We start from the raw sequence: 17,735 nt of genomic DNA, 5'->3' as shown, positions 1-17,735 counted from the left end.
TTAATTCACAGTAAATAGTGATTGAGATTTATAGAATGTAGAAAATGCTCGTACCCCAAATAATCTACTTTTTTCCTCCTTTCCCCTGCAGCCACTCCACCAAATCTGTCATGGACTTTGTTAATAGCAATGAGAACATCATTTTTGTCCACAACACGATCCATCTCATCTCACAAATGGTAGACAACATCATCATCGCCTGTGGAGGGATCCTGCCTCTTCTCTCAGCGGCCACCTCTCCGTCTGTAAGTGCGCCTCGCTGTCTTCACAGCGGGGGAATAACGCCATCTAGTGGTCGTATATTATCACCACTCGGTCCGTGCTCCTCACTACGGTACTGTATGTATGCCCCTGAGGGAAATAAGACTCGTTTGCGTTTATTGATTGGGGCCACCTTTATTTGCTCAGCTTCTCTCTGCTACAGTTAATGCTGAGGACATTCCTTTGAAATTATTTCATATGTTTGTAATTAACCTCCCTGTGTGACATTCATGGTCACGTTCATCAGTCTGCTGCAGATCTCTGATTTAATTAGCAGGCTTGAACTGAAATCGGTTTTAATCATCTTCCGTTGTTTGTTTTTGCCCGTGCATGTCAAGAGTGCCAGCATTGTTGCGTATGCAATTTTCCTTTCTCTCGCTTAATTTCACACGTTATTCACGATCCATTGTGCTTAATACCCATTAAATACATTTAAAAGTACTCCCCCTCTGGACTGCTGCAGTTAATATCCTTATCACATATTTTCCTGAGAAAACCTCTTAATGTTTTGACTCAGAGGAAAGGATAGAAAGTTCTGCTTTTGCTCGACACTCTAAAGAGTATTGTATTCTTATTGCTTCCTCACAGATAAACCCCTACTCACCTTCAAGTAATAATGATAGCCAATGCGGCTGCTCTCCTCCTGACACTTCCTACATTTTACAGCACCCATCACTGTGTTTATATACATCATTTGTCTCTCTTGTCATTGCTAATGCATGTTTCTTTTTGATAAAAAAGTGCTTTAATCACAAAGTAGAGAAAATGTGATAAAAGATGTGCACTTCTTTTAAGTGACCACTGTCTTCCTTTCGCTTGCGTAAGACGGAGTTGGACAACATCGAGGCGACACAGGGCATGTCCTCGGAGACCGCCATCACTTTCCTGTCCCGTCTCATGGTCATGGTGGACGTGTTGGTGTTCTCCAGCTCACTCAACTTCAGTGAGATCGAGGCTGAGAAGAACATGTCCTCCGGTGGCCTGATGCGTCAGTGCCTCCGACTCGGTGAGATCATGCTTGTTGTATGTATGTTACAGTATATTTATGTGTGGTTTGGGGAGGAAAACCGCATATTTTGCCAGTTACACTGAAAAATTGATGAGCTAGAAAATGCTGTGACAGTATTCTCTTCACACACTCTAATAATTCCCTTAATCCCTGAAAAATCCTCTGTTAGATCAGCAAAGCTAATTAATTTAAGAGTCCTTTGCTAATTGTGTACTAAACTGAAGATTCTGCAGAGTTTTTTGCTGCAGTCTTCAGCAGTAGTAACTATGACAGGATCATCACTTTGGAATTCATAAAAAGGAAAGAGAATCATTTGCAGTGCAATGGGGTACTCTGCAAATACAAGCCTTTTGTCTGTCATCAGTGTGTCTCATGGGGACTCCATGAAGTCCTCTCTACCCTTGTGCGCGTTTGAATTTGTCTGTGTACATGATAGAGATATTTTACTTTTACAATGCAGAGTAGACGGCTAAATTCAGAAGTTTATTCAATCATTTGGTAAAATTAGATTTCTGTTTTCGCAGAATTATTTGATATATAAAAAAAGCTTGAAAAATGTCTGTCTCTTTTTATCTTGGTGAATGAGAATCTTAGTCTATATCTGTTTGTGCCTGTGGGTCTGTGTGTGCGCGGGGCTGCGTTTGTTGACTCCAAGTTGTGCCCGGGGGGATGGGAAATAGCCTTCAGACTGCACAGTGTCCTTGTTGCAAACATACAGTTTCTCATCACCGGCTTCGGTGTGAAATCAGTCTGGCTGCTGATTTTTCTCCCGGCTTCTGTCCCCGGCAGCCTGGAACAAATAGTCATCAGAGATAAATGATTAGTTTCAAAAGAGGTCATGCATGTTATCAACATTTAATTTCCATTTAACTCTGCAATGAGAGCCTATTTGTATGCTGTTTGTGTGTGCAGTGTGTTGTGTGGCTGTTAGGAGCTGTCTGGAGTGCAGGCAGAGACACAGAGACAGGGGATACAAGGCTTCCATTCTCAACAACCACAAGACTCAGGAAATCCTGCTAAATGCTGTGACTTCCAGCAAGGTAGGATGTGATGTCATAACTCTGCTTTCTGTGCCCCTGGTTGCAAACATCATCTGTATAATGAATTAATTACAAGAACACTTTGCCCAAGCTTAAAGTGTCACCTGAGTAGTGATGCTACGATACTAGATGCGTCTTAAACAAACATTAAAAAACATTACTTCAGAAGAAACTTTAACAGTAAGTGTCCTGTGGTGTGTAAGGGTTTCAAGGGCATTCTGTGTTAAAGCTGCAACATGTAAGAATTAGCCACCTATCAATTATATACTCCAAACAAATCAACAGACTAACTGCACTGCTGCCAACTTCAGCTAGCAGTTCAGACCGGGAGCTCAGGGATTTGGAGAGTGTTAGTGTTGGCACTTCCGTAAATAACTCAACACAATGCATGGACATCATTTGCCAAAAACCTCTATTTATCCGCGCTCTTTTGATCATTTTAGCTGATTTTTGAATGTTTTGAACAAAAATTAGTACTTGTTGCCCCTTTTGAATGAAAATATTTATCTGTTTCATTGTTGCAGTTTCAGTCGAAGCCTGTCCATTTTCTTTTTTCAAATGTTTGCGATGAGTATTGTGAATGTGTGTTTTTGTTTCTATGCAAAAGCTAATGCTGATCTTAATAAACCAACCAACCTTTAAATGTTCGCAGATTTGTACCATTTCCATATTGCTCATTCTGCTAACATGAAATTATGCAATAAGAAAAATATAAGCAATACCTGCTTAATTTAGCTTCAGTGGAACAGAGTAGCATGTCATATTGTGTTATCTCTCTGCTTTAGACAGCCATAGAGACTGTCCCTAGTAACCTGTCTCCCATCAAGGACCCTGATCGCCTTCTGCAGGATGTGGACATCAATCGACTGCGCGCTGTGGTGTTTCGTGATGTGGTGAGTGCAGGTCTTTGTGTGTGTATGTCTGAGTATGTGCAGGTCGTATATGTCTTTGTGACAACAACTTCACCGCAGGCAGAGGGGGTGAAAATAGGATTTTGTTTCTTGTTCGGAGACAAACAGGTGTGCTATATAACATTATTCAGTTGAACAGATGAAACTATAAAGGTGCCCTTGTTGACTAAGCTGTCTGTTGAACACAAGAACCCTACATTTGAATGGATATATTTCAAAGCAAGTATTATAAATATGTGGTGCTGGGTAATATGTTGATATTATATCATTATCTTTATATGAAACTACACATTGTCTTATAATTTGGATATCATGATAAGTGTTTTATCATGGGTTTAAAGGCTGAATTACAGTGACGTGATGTTGTTTTCTGAGCTTACCAAACTGCTGTTATTGTTCTAATACTTGTCTTTAACCACTTATCTCACTCTATTAGTCGCAGTCGTCAACCCTACAATATTGTTGCAATAGTCTGTAGGTATTTCGTCAGAAATATCGTAATTTTGTCGCCCACACTTTTCGTTGTGCTTTTCAGCAGACTTTAAAATACCAAGATATAGCCTAGAAATTTCTCAGTATTATTTTACGCCCATATCGCCCGACCTAAAAGATATGTTTGAGAATAATGGAAGTATTCTGAGTGTGTTTCCATGCTCTATGCAAGGTGCTTTTACTGTGACAGAATCATTTCAAGCAGCAGCACTGGATTATGTGAAATGAGATTGTCTGCTGTAATCATATTGTGATTCCTCTCCGCAGGATGACAGCAAACAAGCCCAGTTCCTGGCTTTAGCCGTGGTGTACTTCATCTCTGTCCTCATGGTCTCCAAGTACCGGGACATCTTGGAGCCCCAGCGTGAGACTGCCAGGATAAGCAGCCAATCAGGCCGCAGCATGCGTCACGAGATCAACTCACCAACCAGCACAGGTGTTGACAGCAGTGTTCTACCTTTCTTGTATCCATTCTTTCCTGCTCACTAATCTTGACTGTGTCAGATACAAATGAATGTTAAGTGTCCTTGGTCCTTCCTGATACACTGCTGCCAGTTCGAGCTGAGAGCTCATTCAGTATAATAGCAGGGATACCCTGCCTGCACTTCACTGGCTCACGTATGATTTATTCATGAGCTCTGCTAATTGCACCGCACAGAATTAAATGTGGAAGCAAATGGAGACTGGGGCTGGAGATGGTAGTTATGAACTTGAATAGGCATCATCGTTCTCTATGAAATGAAAGGTAGTATTTGCCTCAAGTCATAAATCATGCATTAAGTCACATGAAAGGAAATCAGCGGCTGCCTACAAAGGTTTAACGCGGTGCAGTGCCAACTTGCTGTTAAGAGACGCACGAGTGAGTATACTTTATCAACTTCCATTCCGACAAAAGGTGAAGTGAATAAAAGAAACAGAGGAGGAGGCCAGAGGAAATATGAATGTGTAATTTGGAGCGCTCGGAACACACTGAGGGCGAAGAAAAAGAAGATGAGCAGTGGGAAGTTGAAAGATGGGAAAGCAGCAGCATGCTGACCAACTACTGTGGGTTTTTGGGGCAGTGGAGCCAGGCTTGCTATTTTCAGCCCCATCTGTCAGTGCCCATTAGGCAAGCAATCCACCAGAGGAGAATGGGATCATAGAGGTTGCTGGGAGGAGAAAGGCACACTGCCGCCTTCATAAATTTCACCAGAAAATAGGGGAATTTTCCAGACGGCATGTGGCAGACGATTGTCTGATGGACCAGGAAACCAGACGACTTGCTGGCTAAATCAGGCCCCGCTGACCTCGTTAGGGGGCATGTGATGAATATTAATATGGCCGGCCTTGCATCTAGGTAAGCACTGGGTCACGATGAACCAAAATCAGACGAGAAAGACACCTCTGCCAGTTTCAGGGAAAATCAGTGTGTTTTGAGTCAAGCCGATGGCCGTATAGAAGACATTTCAATACATACATTTCTAAGATTCTTGGTTCAGACTCAGGATTCTATGTATGTAGGAATGTACAGTGTATATAACGTACCAGAATAATAGAGCAGCTATCTGACTCCTCTGCCACAGTTTCAACTCAGTTAAGTAGAGATGCCTCTCGGGGCTTTTGGCAGGAGGAAGCTGAAGAAAAGGATTCATGTTTTATTAGCATAGAAGAAGAATAACTGAGAGATAATCTCACCAGAGGATCAGAGCTTCTGGAGAGAGATCTAAGGAGCTGCGCTGCCACATGGCTCTTTCTTCACGAGCTAAATCTACTTTGACGAGGGATGTAAAGCCAGCTCTGAAATGCATTAGTATTGATATGAAATTATTTCGGGTTTCATTTCTTTCTTCTCTTGCTATACAATGCAAATGCTATTATATTAATTTAGTAGCATATAAGACTTAGCTGAATAATATGGCTTGAGATATTCTTGATAAATATAATAATTGAATACATTATTGAATTAAATGGCTAAATCGCTGAAAGGCATAGTATGTAACATTTCTGCATTATGATATCCAAAAACTAGCTATGTTATATATTTTATTGAGTAGAGTTCTTAATTTATCCTACACATTAATCATAATGAAACCCAAGCAGTGTGTTTTATGTGGCCCCCCCTTGCTATAAACAGGGAAACAGCAGATCATGCAGCAGAGTGAGGAAGGAAGCGGGCAAACTTGGCTACAAATAATATGAAGAAAACTTTCCAACATGACCTCATCTGTTAACAACCCCACCTGAGTCACCTCCGATAGATTTTCATCGGCAGTGGTTGTTTAACATTAAAGACAGCAGCCCATATGATCCCACGCCTCTTCTGTTTTTGTTTCGATTGAGTGACTTTGAGAAGCAGAAAATCACATACTGTGCACTGAATTATCCCGCCAAGGCACCAAACATGAGATAGTTCTAACTTCTTTTGGTTTTGGAACTACTGACAAAACAAAAATGTGAAGGCATCATGTTGGACCATGCAAGCTCCTTTTTTCCTTTATTCTTTTTTTGATTGTACTGCTGGTTTTACATGAACATATAATCATGACACCAGAGCTTTTATAAACAAATATTTAAAAAAAAATGGTTGTGTTATATTTTTCTCATACATCATATACCTGAGAAAAATATAACACAACCATCAGCAAACATATAACACAAAATACAACCAAAAAACATGTTTTTGGACAAGGAAACAAATGTATTGAATATTTTTAAATAATTGTGTCAAATTTACTAAAAGTGGGTATATGTTTTTATGTGGCTAACTGTAGTATCTGCCTGTCGTGCCATTTTCTGTGTTTGAATGTGTGTGTGTGTGTGTGTGTGTGTGTGTCTTCTACAGAAACACCTCTAGCATTTAATCGCAGTAACAACCATCCAGTGCCATCAGAAGACCTCCACATGGACAGCTCTCTTCCCCACACAGACTCTGGTATCGGGGAGGAGCACGTCGCCAGCATCCTTAACGGGTCAGACCTGGACCACAGCGCAGGAGGGCCGGATGCTATGAGTGAGCTCATATCTACACTGTCCTCAGAGGTGAAAAAGTCCCAGGAGAGTCTGTCTGAATCACCCAGCATGGAGGGGCTGAAATCGTCCTCCTCTATCCTCAGCATTAGTCAGTCCAAAAGGGGCGTCAATGTCAAGGAGATTCTGAAGAGTCTGGTGGCAGCTCCAGTGGAGGGCATGGAGGCTGGACTGGAGCCTGTGTCCTACCCAGACCCTGCTGCCAAGGCCCAGGCCCACGCCATGTTGCCCATGCAGTTTCACTCCTTTGACAGGTGAGGAAGTGTTGTAAAAAAATGTTTGTAGGTTTTGCATGTTTTAGCTCATTTACAACAAATCATGCACACATTACATCACAGTTAACTATTATGCAACCCTTGTTGTCCAAGTATCCATTGGATTCTAGTTTCTTTTGCACATGACAATTAATCAAACACACTGTCTTAAGTTGTCCATCACAATGAAAACTTAGTCTGCATTCATTTTTTAATTAAAGTCACAATATCATTGTTAGAATGGAATTCTGCAACTAGATTTCCATACCTTACAGAAATGTATGGAAATCAATAAAAAGAATTACGTTACAAAACTAAACTATATCGACTTGATGCACCAGATGGTTTGTTATAAAGCACCATCTGGGAAGGCACTGCCATAAACTGTTTGGAAAAAGCGTTGGCACTTTCAAAAGTACTTGGCAGGTGATTGGAAAGACCAATCTGGTTTTTACAGTCTACTAAGGTTAACTTCAACCAATCGGATCAACAGTTAGAGAGCCCTACCACCAGCAGAGCTAAACTCTTAGCACAGGTAGACGGGAGAAGAGTGAAAACATCTTCCACTGAGGAAAGCCTTCAGTGATGTTCTTTGCTTTTCTTTCAGTAAAATATACTCTCCGATACAATCTCTCTGATACAACTGATGTGGTTACAGCTATGCCAACCTTTTGAGGAGCTGCAATTGTTATTTTGGAATGAAGAGTCTCCTCTCTGCTGGCATGTAAACCATGCCAGTAGCTGCCTGGACATGTGTCATAAGACACTGATTGGTTCAACACCTGTGTGTTTAGCCACAAGCATATTGCTTCAAGCCTGGCAAGATGGATTTGCGTGATGATTTGGTAAATCCAGCTGCCTTGCAAGAGAAAAACAAGCTTGCACTTTAAATGGACAGTAAAGATGTACAGTATACTGTACATTATTTGTAACTGCAATAGGAACCTAAAACTTTCAAGAACACAGACTGGTCTTTTTTAAAGCCAAAATCAAACCCTGATGATATAAAATGTTTAAAAAAGTTTAAAAAAAGATGGAAATTATGAATCGTCATACGTTTCACTATCATCCTCAGAGATTTACATTTCTCTGTGGATAGATGCAAACATCTCATGCAATGAAAGATGTGTGTATGTGTGTGTGTGTGTGCGTGTGCATGTGAGCTTTCACTCAAGCAAGCGTAAAATGCTGATGTTAATCCTCTGGGTTTATCTAAGTTATTCAGTACACCGCTAATGGTTTCTAAGCAGCATGCGACACATTATTCATTTCAGGCCACTTGTATTGTACTCATCCCCCACGGCAAGGAATTCCTGTGTTTGAAAAGGTCTGTGAAGCACTGTGGCACTGCTGCGGTTTATTTACATTCCTGGATTAGATAAAACCACACAGTAATCTGTCTGGATTTGGGAGTTTACAAACCTGCTCCTGCAGGGATTTCAAGCTTCAGCTCCCCCCTGATCCCTATCCCCTGTGGTTGGTAAAGTTTTGAAAATCATAATTTTTCTGAAAGTAATTTAAGTTGGTTTAGCACAAACAAAAGCTGCTGCTGCCCTCTGGACATCGCTGATTTGGTATTGTGTAATCGCAACCAGGCCCCAGAGAGACAGCAGAGGACACTGTGAGTCAGGGGGAACAATGGGGCCTCCCTTTCTTTTTAATGCATTCTGCTGCTGCTGAGCTGGGCTGAGGTGAGCCTGATGAATAGGGGAGAAGATGGAGGAGTATGTGGAGAGAGGACAGCTGAGAGGGTGGGGGTCTCCAGGGCCTTGATGACAGATTAAACAGAAGCGGCCTCACGCCACACCGCGGCCAGCCCTGTCACCCTCACCGCTCACACCCGTAATGGGAACTGGCAGCCTGAAATGAGTCGCCACAGCAAAGTGTATTATTTTTGAAATGCTTTCACACAAACCCTCCTGACCACATATACAACTTTGTCTCATGCTTTTCATGTCAGCCCCCCCGCCCCCCCCCTCCAGCCTCCATTTGCTGTGTCTAATTGTTTGCCACCTGCCAGCGAAATGAGCTGCCAGACATGGACAGGCCTTTCATTTGTCTGTCAGGGCAGAAATAGATCGAGAGTGACAACATCAAAAAAGGAAAAAAAGGAGAGAAAAAAATGGCTTTAAGTGGAATGCACAGGGGCAGCCGTCGCAGAGGCCCCTCAACCAAAGACTTTCATAGAGGAGGGGTTTAAATTGCTCAACATCCAGATTTCCGTTCAACCAGATGGGAATACAGTATCTTCCTTAATCCCTAACTTCCTCCCTTTCTCCCTTTTTTTCCCCCCAAAAGTCCCTGAAGAATCTTTGTAAGATATTGTTTGTCCATACATATTTGATTTTTCCCATGATTTAGAGCGACCATAATTGGTTTTAATTGAGTTTGTGAGTGGAATGTAAGCACATTTCCTCTGCATCTATCCTTGTTTTCACTGAATGAAGCACTATTAGATCAGATTCCATCTATTGGATTTATAAAGGAAACATTTCTTTGGTTATACTATACAGCCGCAGACCTCATTAATATTAATTCCAAGATTAATCCTTGCTTTATTCTCTGCAACTCAATTAAGACAATCCTATTAATAAGATATGCGCTAGATAATCTATACATGATTCATGAGCACCCACCTAATGAATTATTCATTAAAAGAGGTTCATGTTTTATCAACATCCTGTAGATCTAATGTATCGTCCCTGCTATGCCAGTGGTGCAAGAGCAGGCAGGCAGGCTTCTGCTGGGAGATGCAAGGGATACATTCGGAAAACAAGATCAAATTCATGCCCAGTTCCAACAATCAAAACATGCCAGTGATGTTCAGATATCTGTCGATGAGAGCAGTACAGAGATCTACTAAATAAATGATGCTTGTCATCAGTGTTCTTCAGAGCACAGCGGTATCTCCAGAGATAAAGATATTTCAGTAAGCTTTCAAGCTTTACTCCGGCTCTCTCTCTCTTCTGCTCCCCTGTGTGATTGAGACGATTTTGATCTGCTAGTTTCAAAAATTATTTTACTACTATTTTTGGGGTTGAATGCCTGTCAGGTAGTTGTCAGCTAGGCAACTGTGTAATCCGCTTTTAAATATTTTATCCATAGAGAGAAACTACAGCGCTAATACGTCCGTGACATTAAATGTTATAGCATTTGTAATTCTGCGAAATTGGCTGCATAGTAGAAAAAACGGAAAAAAAAGGCCTGGAATACATCGGGACCAAGTTTTAGGTTTGTTTCCCATGGATTTCTGCATGTTTGACTATGAAGTGGGCTGAGGATAGAAACAGTTATCGCTACGTAAAACAGTAAAAGTCTGTGTTGTTTTTGTTGAGGGAGGATTTCTGGGGATTTGCTTCAGATGACAGCAGGCTTAGCTCGTGACAGTGCAGAGGCCTGGCCTGTGTCACCCGGAGTAACTGCCGGAGATTGGACAAGACATTATCTGGCACCCTCACAAACCCAAAGGCCAACTGCAGACCTGATAAGGACAAGCTTTCCTTCTCTCTCCTGACAGGGAGCTCTTGCAGGGCCAAGTTCACTGCATCATCTCTAATCCTCAGCCAATCAGATTGTATGTGAACAGAGGACCAGTGGGTTACCGGTGTGTCTGTGCTTTCATTCGCTGTAACATAAGGTCACAAGTGTATCTCTCATCTCAAGACTCCACAAGCTTTTCTTTACATGTTTCATTCATGAGCTCTACCCCGTTTTTCTTTAGCAAAATGTAGTGTTTTACACAGTAACTTCTTCAAATACGAGGGGAAACCGCTGCTCAAATGATCACATTATCATTAAAAAAGAGTTGTTTTCCATATCTTGGCATCACTATATGATATATACTCTGTTCCATATTTTGTGCATGCTGACAGGAACTACATCCAAAGTAATGTTATCAGTAGATGCTGAAAAAGCATTTGACCAGTTGTAAAGGTCCTACTGTAACTCTGGAAAAGCCTCAGCTGTATGGGTATCGATGATTTAATTAATGTGATTAAAACAGTTAACACCACCATCTGCTACTTTCATCAAAGGTTACAAGAAGTAGTAGACAGGCGAACCCACTTAGTCTTATGGTTTATTCTAACTACCGAACCTTTGGCACCGACTATGAGAGAACATGAGATCACAAAAAAATAGTTTTGAATTCAACGAAGCAGTTTTTATCTTTATATGCAGACGATATCTAGTTTGGTTTTCTTTAGAGGATACGAGAGATTTTCTATCTAACATGAGATCTTTCATGCAAGACTCTGGTCAATCTCCAGTTACAACGTAATTTGTAAGGAGCTGTGATTGCTTCCTCGAAACTAAAGATGTTGATGCATGTTGTTTCCCACTTAAAATATTTAGGAACTGAAATTACAACCCATTTAAATAAAGAGTGTCCATTGGATTTTTAATGTTACTCATAAATCTACATAATCTGAGCAAGTGACATAGATGCATTTTCCATCATCTTTTTTCTCAAAGACACCGTACAACATTTCTACCAGGGTACTTTTTTCACTCACTGGACTTTTACTCAGCTCATATTTCCTGCAGGGAAATCTCCATTGCATAAATTCACTTTATATATTTAAAGGGAAAAGATTAAGAATTAAATTATTCGTCCATCATCCGAGAGCAAAGGAAACATTTGCTATTTCAATTCCAAGTTTTAAACTGTAATATCAGGCTTTTCAGTTGTGTCTGATAATAGATTGGTTCAGTTCTTCAACAACCCCATGAGTACATATTAAAAGCAGCATCACAATCTTATGCATCTATTTCACAAATGTCCTTTCTCTATATCTCTGTGGGGAAAATCTCTCCTTTTGCTGCATACAGCCTGATCAGGGTGCCTTCTTTTGGAGGTTTTCTGGACATGGAAAGAGATGCCGAGGTAAATCAAGAACACAGGCAGGAGTTTATATATCTCATCTGGCTTTGGGTAATCTTGGAATCTGGTGGACCTGGGGAGAGGGATGTCTGGACTGCCCTGCTTAATCTGCTGCCACTGCAACCTGGCCCACAGGGAGGTGGCAGTGTTCAATTATTCATGATTTATTCTGACTTATAATGATAACCAATCATTTGGTGCCATATCTTGCATCTCTGCTTTCAAAGCTTCTGTTTTTTAAAAAAAAAAACAACCCAAAGACCAAGTAATCTGTCTAGGAACGTGATACAAAAACCTGCTGTAGGCCATAATTTGCAAATGTGTCTAACACTCAACATGTACTTTGCGTCAAAGCCAGATGCTGCTCTTAATGTGCGTGTATGCACAGAGCAAATTCCAACAGATAGGTCTTGAGTTTAATGCTCAATGAGCCGTACAGATCTGTCAGTTCAAACACAGAGGTAGCTATGCAAATTCACGTCAGTAACAACTGCCAAGTTGCTCCTGGAGAGCCTCCCATTAGGGTCTGGGATGTTTTCAGCTCTTCTGAGCAGAGCAGGAGCAGCATAGGGCCAACAGTGGCAAGAGCAGATGTAAGGAAAAGCATAGTAGCTGGCCTCTTGCCCTCTGGTTTATTTCCTTTAGCGTCATGTGTGTGTGTTTGCACTGCATGTGTTATGCTGAAAGACAGAGTTACAGGTCAGGATGTTTACCTTTTCGAATGTTCTGACTAACGTCTGGGGATGCTCATGCTGGCAGGATCTGAGCGCAATAAGAGACAATGAAGATCATTTGGATTCAATTTGTTTTCCTGTAAAACATGTGATTGGATTTTATTTTATCCACTTTGGTCTTGAGGGTATTTCAGAAATGAGCATTACAGGCTTTACAGTCGAATCATAAATCAATGAAATTGTGGATCCTGTGTTTGAGTATCAGAGTTGGTGTTTTACTAAAAGTGATTTTTTTAATAATGACAACTTTTGTCCTGAAGCTTATCTCCTTACCATCTGAAGCAGATGATCATAACAGAAACAGAAATCATTGAGCTCAACTGTAACCTTCCTTCCCTCCGATATATTACTGCATCAGGGTCATGAGTCAGAGCATATGAATAATTCTAAGATGTTATCGCGATTTGTGTCTGCAGTAAAGGGTTTTAGTGTCTTTCACTTTTGCAGGAAAGATACTTGCTAAACAGAGTGCATAAACCAACGACCTCCAACCCTTTTGCCCTTTTACTCATTCATTTTGCATGCGTAGTTTACTTTGCACCAGTAAAACCTCCAATTGTTAACTCTTTAATTTATATTTTGGATGTTTAAACTGTTGATAAGTATATTTTCTCAGTGCATATGTGAATGCAGTATATTATGTGTGTGTGTGTGTGTTTCCTGTAGGAGTGTGGTGGTTCCTGTGAAGAAAACCTCCCCTGGCAGCCTGGCAGTTAACACAGTGGGAAGCAGCAGCGGCACCTCTGCTGGGCTGACAGCTGGCAGCACCCCCAACATCTTTGCCGCTGCCTCTGCGACCCCCAAAAGCATGATCAATACCACAGGTATGTCATGCACAAGGTTACTGGCGTGTACTTACACAGTTAAAATACCACATTTAAGCCCTTGTAATGTGGTTCATTTTCAAATAATACTGCTTCAGAGCAATTTGTGTGCTTAATTTGAGTAATTACTGTTCATCATCTGTTTTTTTTCTTTCTTTGATGCAGTTCCAAGAATAGAAACAAATCTTTTTCTCTCTGTTTGGTCATGTGATCCTGCATGCCTCTGCAGGCGCTCTTTCTTACCACTAGATGGCCCTCTTTACCTGAATATCACTGTCTATAGTTCAAATCAGTGCACTGCCAACTAAAAACTGCTGCCATGGAATCACTAAGATTCCTCTTAATGCAACCAAACCAAGCAACCCCATGTTAATCCACCTTGATTATACAATTAAACGAAAGCCTTTACAATAGTGAAAAGAATCCTGTCTGACTGCATGCCCTCGCCCCTCCCCCTACCGTCACGTTGCTTCTTCTCGGCCTCCGCTGCATTGAGCCGGTTCCACCTCAGGGCTCCTGTAGCCTGGGTCTCTGAAAGGACCCACTTAACACCGAGAACCATTAGGAGCTCCAACACCTTTTTAATGTGCTCCATTAAAGAACAAACTCTCCCTCTCCTCTCAGAGCCCCTCTGCAGGAATGTGAGAAACCTATCCAAGTCAAAGTGTGCTTTCAGCTAAAGCCACAGGCTCTGACCCAAACCCCATGATCTCACTCGCTCTGGTTTTAACCTCTCGCAAGGACAGTTGGAATCATTTTATGCTTGTGCTTACGCTGCCCACATGATGTGTCTCAGGGCTCACCTTGAAATTATAGCTGTCATGATACCCTAATTTGACCAATACTATGTGTAATGTGTAGAAAATCTATTGCGGATGCTGTTTTGATATGTCGGCTGATTCTTCATATTTGTCGTCCTAGTGAGCAAAACAGTTCCACATGTTGCTGCTGGCACCAGGTTGAACAGTCGGCTTAGGTGCACTTGGTTGTAGTTAAAGATGTGGTGCATGATTTTACACCCGTACCATGTTTCATTTGTATGCCGTGGTTGAAATTTGCTGGCTGCTGAGGTCCACTGTCAAGAGCAAGATTTTATCTGCTTTGATAACTTCCTGTTCATTCTTTTTCTTTTTTTGTTTCTTTTTTTAAATTATTTAAGTCTATGTGCCATTACATACATTTAGAGCCCTTGGAAGTGGCACTTAAATGTTATTTCATTAAACATATATATTATTTTCTTTAATATTCAGTCTCAAATTTAATCCTTGAATAACATAACTGTTTTAGTAATTAATTAGATGAATAATAAAAATCAATCCTCACCCCTCTGTGAAATTAATATTGATAAACGTAAAGTAATTATAACTTTTATTATAACATAACAATTATGATTGAGATTGAGTTTTGTACTTGCATTATCCATAATATTTCCAACAATTTTCAGGCTAAACAAATCTGTAATTTTACTTAAGGTAAAAGTGTATATTATTTGGTTGACTGCCGCTTTAACCTTTCTTTAACTTCCACCCAACGATATGTCAGAGAGTGATGAAAGAAATCGGCGAATGTGACTAAACGTATTGTAAAGCTTTCTTATACCTTGTTTGTCGACCTGACTTCTGTATCAGTTACATCAGATAGTTTTCATCAGCAATGGTGGTTGTTCAAGAATGAAGCCAACAACTCCCATGATCCCTCGCTACTTCACTCCATCATCAAACTACGTCTTTTGTTTTTATTGTTTTGACTGAGGATCCCTCCCAAAAATCACATGCTGTACATTTAATTAGATTATTAAAGACGATACATTTGTATTATTATTCTTGTATCGCACCAATGTTGCATGTATCTGTCGGTCTTCCCTGCAGGAGCTACTGAACCAGCCCCCTCTACCACACCTTCCTCCAACTTTGTCAACGGAGCCACCAGCAAGAATCTGCCGGCCGTGCAGACGGTGGCCCCCATGCCTGAAGACACAGTCGAAAACATGAGGTACAACAGAGCCCTCTCTGTTCATGCACCCTCGTAATTCCTGCGTTAGTAAACTCATTTTAATTGTACTGAGTGACTTGGGTATCAAACGTGCTCATAAACAAAGTAGAGCGTTAAGATAAACGTTAACATTTTTTCCTCTAGATTTTTTAAATATTTATGTTATGTTTTATTCCTATTTTTATTTGCTGAGTGATTTATTTTATCGGGTCTGTTTTTGTTGATATTTACATTGTTTACATGTTCAGATTTAATGAGCAATTTAATCAACAGTGGTTTTTTTTTTTTATTTGACATTTTCTTCATCCTCACGTAATCAAAACTAATTGGCACAGCTAAAACTGAGGGGAGGGTTTTTTGTGTGATCACAATGGCAAAATTTTGCCTAATTCTTCTCTGTGTGTGTTTTGTGTGTTTCTGTGTGTACATCTTTGCTGTGACCTTGACTCATCTTCCTCACTCGCTCTAATAGTTTGTGACAGAGGTCCTTAGTCCTGCTCTCCTGCCGACTGCTGGGAGCCCAGGTCTTTCTACAGAGTCTTTCCTTTGCTTTGCTTCAGTGTGTTCTGCTGGAGGAATAGAGATTCAGTTGCCATGGCAGCAGTAACCGACATCACTTAGTGTAACTGTGAAGTCAATGATAGTACTATCTCGCTGTATCTGATCCCTAACTTAAATTTAAGCGGAGGGGAAAAACAGCCAAGCTCAATTTTCCGTTCTGGTGAAAATATCAAATAAATATTATTAGAATTCAGAATTTTATGACTAATTTTATGGATATATAATTATTTGATGAGCTTAACCCATTAAGTAAAAGAACGGAATGATGCAAGTACTGGCTGTGGTTTTATTTGTCATATTTCAGTTTTGATAAAGTTGGCCAGAGTCCGCTACACCGGGGACTGACCCCTCCTGAGTTCAAACCATTTAGCTTCCCGACAGGATAACAGGCAGCCTCCAAGAGCAGCAGGCCAGTGTTTTAGGCAGGAACCTTTTTATGTTAGCCACCAAGACCCCTCACACTCTGCCTTTTATGCTGGTCTGTCATCTCTCTGCCGTGATTCCCCAGGGTGCCGCAAGACAGATAAGACTGCACACAAGGAACACTCGTACAAATCCCCAAACCAGATCTTCCTCTCCTCTCTCTCCTGCTTTTTCTCTATCCTGCTGCTTTCTGCCCGTCTTAGCTGAGAAAACAAGCCTCCACTCTCCTCATGTTGCCTAGTTTCTGCGTGTGTACACGTAGATACGTTGCAGTTTGAGTCGTATCTCTGCTTGTACGCAGTCTTGAGTTGTGCGGCTGCACGACTCCAGCTCACAGTTTCTCTGAGGTGCTTAGATAATGTCAGGCAGCAGCATGTAACGAGTGTGTGTAAGATAAGGAACTTCCCCTCAGCAGTGTGCAGCAACTGTGATTCGATAGGCAAGCCCGGGTAGCACGTCACTACAAAGAATGCAAACAACTGGTGAGAAATCCTCTTTGAATGCAACAGAAATATGTGTTTTGTTTTGGTTTTTAGCAACATGAAATCTTCTCTCCACTAAAACCGTCACCTCTGCAGTGATAGCAGCCACACTCTCATGGATACCCCGGTTGGTTTGCATTCTCTGAAATGTGTTGGTTACCCTCTGTGGCCACCAGGGCTCCATCAGTCTGCATACGCACTAACCTACAATGCTCATGGAAGAGCACAACGCTACCTCCCTTACACTTTTACTAAATCAAGGCTTTTGTGACTTCTGCCTTGGTGTTTTTTCTTTGACAGCATTACTACAAAGCTGGAGAGGGCCCTGGAGAAGGTGGCGCCCCTGCTGAGAGAGACCTTTGTGGATTTTGCACCCTTTCTGTCGCGTACCCTGCTGGGCAGCCACGGACAGGAGCTGCTCATAGAAGGTACAGATGTTGGATAGTGCAAGCTGTGTGTGGAGTCATGTCCCCAGCACCCTGCCGCTGTATGTACTCCGCTGGCTGCCTCAATGATGGATGCGTGCGCAGTTGTAGGTGTTGACAGGAGAGTCACTATTTTGCACACAAGCTGGGGGTCTGTCAGAGTCTGATTAAATCTGCTCTCCCTTTCATTCATCTTGTGACGTCTCTGTGTTTTGCTTTCTTCATGAATCTCTCCACATATTGAGTATTATTCCTGGATGTTGTATTTTTAAACATCAGTGTTTCAAAGTCACACCAAATGTCGTGTGGAAATGTTAAAATAATTGGCAGCTTTTGGCTCAATGCTGGAGACATTTTTTAGCTTTCAAGTCTAAGGTTGCCTCTTACCCTGTTGCTTGGTGTTAAAGGAAAAATCTGTCTTCTTATCTGTTTTCAGAAT

General features: G+C 41.3%; 1 protein-coding gene across 3 annotated transcripts in view; it reads left to right on the top strand.

Annotated features, from left to right (window-relative positions):
* LOC115574613 (neurobeachin-like) overlaps positions 1-17,735 on the top strand; it is a 228,094-nt gene that overhangs the window by 101,199 nt on the left and 109,160 nt on the right. For 2 of the 3 annotated variants that reach the window (XM_030406278.1, XM_030406270.1), the window contains exons 24-32: positions 92-245; positions 1,087-1,267; positions 2,183-2,310; positions 3,096-3,203; positions 3,981-4,149; positions 6,535-6,973; positions 13,256-13,413; positions 15,282-15,405; positions 17,172-17,299. In XM_030406278.1, coding sequence (XP_030262138.1) covers positions 92-245; positions 1,087-1,267; positions 2,183-2,310; positions 3,096-3,203; positions 3,981-4,149; positions 6,535-6,973; positions 13,256-13,413; positions 15,282-15,405; positions 17,172-17,299 — 1,589 coding nt within the window. The remainder of the gene's footprint in view (positions 1-91; positions 246-1,086; positions 1,268-2,182; positions 2,311-3,095; positions 3,204-3,980; positions 4,150-6,534; positions 6,974-13,255; positions 13,414-15,281; positions 15,406-17,171; positions 17,300-17,735) is intronic. The other variant, XM_030406282.1, reaches the window with a different exon arrangement.

Source organism: Sparus aurata, chromosome 2 (genome assembly GCF_900880675.1).
Source record: "Sparus aurata chromosome 2, fSpaAur1.1, whole genome shotgun sequence".
Classification (NCBI taxonomy): Eukaryota; Metazoa; Chordata; class Actinopteri; order Spariformes; family Sparidae; genus Sparus; species Sparus aurata.
The sequence above is the reverse complement of the archived record's forward strand: the minus strand, read 5'-3'. Positions and strand labels throughout refer to the sequence as shown.